Source organism: Belonocnema kinseyi, chromosome 5 (assembly GCF_010883055.1).
Source record: "Belonocnema kinseyi isolate 2016_QV_RU_SX_M_011 chromosome 5, B_treatae_v1, whole genome shotgun sequence".
Classification (NCBI taxonomy): Eukaryota; Metazoa; Arthropoda; class Insecta; order Hymenoptera; family Cynipidae; genus Belonocnema; species Belonocnema kinseyi.
In genome coordinates, this window is record NC_046661.1 from 131,171,582 (window position 1) to 131,173,824 (window position 2,243).

Here is a 2,243-nt window from a genome sequence, read left to right on the forward strand (position 1 = left end):
TTAAACTGTTCAATTCGAATTGAGGATCTCAAAACATACATTGTCCAAATTTAGTGGCTCTTTTGGGAATTGTCTAATTTTGAAAGCTTTGAATTTTAACAATATTGAATTTTAAATACTTTAAATTATATCTAAATTATTCAGTTCGAAAGGCTTGATTTTGGACACCCTATAAAACAAACATTTAGGAAGTTTGATATCGTTTGAATCGGAAATATATATAAAGAATTTTTTATTGTCTTTTAAGGCGAATCCATGTTAGAACGAATGATGAACCGAGTAAAACTCTATCAAAGAGATAAGAATGGGAAATACAATCCAAACTTTTTAACGAAACTGGTAAAGAATTTTCGAAATCACGAAGCAATTCTTCGTATCCCCAACCAATTGTTTTACGAGAACGAACTCGTATCTTTTGGAGGCGAAGAAATCTTCAGATCAAAAAACTGGTCAAAATTACCGAATAAAAAGTTTCCTATTATTTTTCACGCCGTTCATGGAACCGAAAAAAAATTAGTGGGTTCCACCAGGTCAGCAGTTTTTATTTTCAAGATTACCGTGCACCATCAAACAGGACAAAGCAAGACAAAAACGGAGAAAGCGAGACACACGAAATTCTTGAATTTTCTTAATTATATTTTATCTTCTGATTGAAAACGGGCCTGTCGGGTAAAGTGGGTCACACGAATTTCTTGCATTTAATGACTTCAGGGTGGCCGCTGGACCGGGAAACCAGGAAATATTACATATTTTAGAAGAAAAATCTGTCCAATTTCGATTTTAAAGGTTTTGGAAATTAATGAGTTGAATTGTTATCCTTTTCAATTATGATATCTTACAGTTTACGGTGCTTAATTTAAAAATCATTTATTTAAAAAATTTTTCATTTCATATATTTTTTTAAGCGTACATTTTTATTTTAATGAATTTCAAAGTGCAGTCTTGAAAACTTGAATACCTGAAAATTAAAAACGTTTGACATTGAAAATTTGGGATAAAAAATATTTTTATGTTATAAATTGTATATATAAATAAAGAAATTATTTCTAAAACGGATCTGTGCTTTAACTAGAAAAAAGTGAACCATAATTGATTTGATTCTTCTATTTGAAGTAAAAAAAATTTAATTTTTCAATTTTTAATATTTCTAGTTTATAATTGCTTAGAATATTATAATTTTGAAATTGTTAAAGTTGACTGATTGATTGTTTAATTTATAACAGTGAAAATAATAACATCGATTTATATTTTTAAATACTTTTAATACTTCAAATTTTTAAATAATTTTGAATCTTTTCAAAACTTAAAATTACTCAAATTTTTGTTTACTACATAAAAAAGGATTTTTTTTAATTGTAAAAAAATGGATTGATTTTAAAAGATACTTAAAGTTCTTAAAAAATTCCAAAAATAATTTCAAATTAGAAAAAAAATTTTAAACAACTTCTAGATGTCTTAAGATTATTTAATAAAATTGTGTGGCGTTTCAAGTGTATTTGAACTATTTAAAACAAAAGTAATTTAACTTCTAATTTAAGAAGTGTTGAGTTACACAACTTTAATGTTTTAATTTTTAATGTTTCTAGCTTATAATTGCTTAAAATATTATAATTTTGAAAATTTTAAAGTTTACTGATTGACTCTTTAATTTAGAACAGTGAACATGGTAACATGAATTTATATTTTAGCACTGAATTTGAATCTTTGAAGTAAATTATTGAGCATTTGAATATAACATTTTTTAATTTAAAAACTTGCAATTTTCAATTTTGAATAATCTTAAATTTAAGCCTTCCTTTGGGAGTGCTTTAAATTCTAGTTTATTTTTCATCAACTCAGATGTAAAAAATTTTAGCTTTAGAGTTCAAATTTTTACATTTTTATTGACCGTGACAAATGTTGGCAGATCGGGAAAAACTCGGGAAATGACCGATAATTTTTTTTCTGCGATTGAAACAACGACTCTGTAACTTGCTATTGCTTTCTTTGAATAATAAAGGAGTGTACCATTTTGCCCCACATGTCTCGCTTAGCCCTGTTTTACTGTATAAAGTTAATTTCTATTAACAAAAATATGATTTTAGTGCTTGCAATCAATTAGAGGTGGAAATTGTGGTCAAGTACGTGAGTGCATTGTTGGGTGAAAGAATGGGCGAACGTGAAATCGAGGAAACGGATATAGGAATCGTCTCTCCATTCAAATCGCAGGGTGCGATTATTAAGAAGGCCCTTGAGAAAAAAGG

At 27.5% G+C, this 2,243-nt stretch overlaps 1 protein-coding gene across 1 annotated transcript in view; it reads left to right on the forward strand.

The window, feature by feature from the left end:
- The window catches only part of LOC117173891 (putative helicase MOV-10), a 23,976-nt gene that overhangs the window by 20,932 nt on the left and 801 nt on the right, over window positions 1-2,243 (forward strand). The window contains exons 7-8 of the mRNA XM_033362537.1: window positions 248-530; window positions 2,085-2,209. Of these exons, the coding sequence (XP_033218428.1) occupies window positions 248-530; window positions 2,085-2,209 (408 nt within the window). The remainder of the gene's footprint in view (window positions 1-247; window positions 531-2,084; window positions 2,210-2,243) is intronic.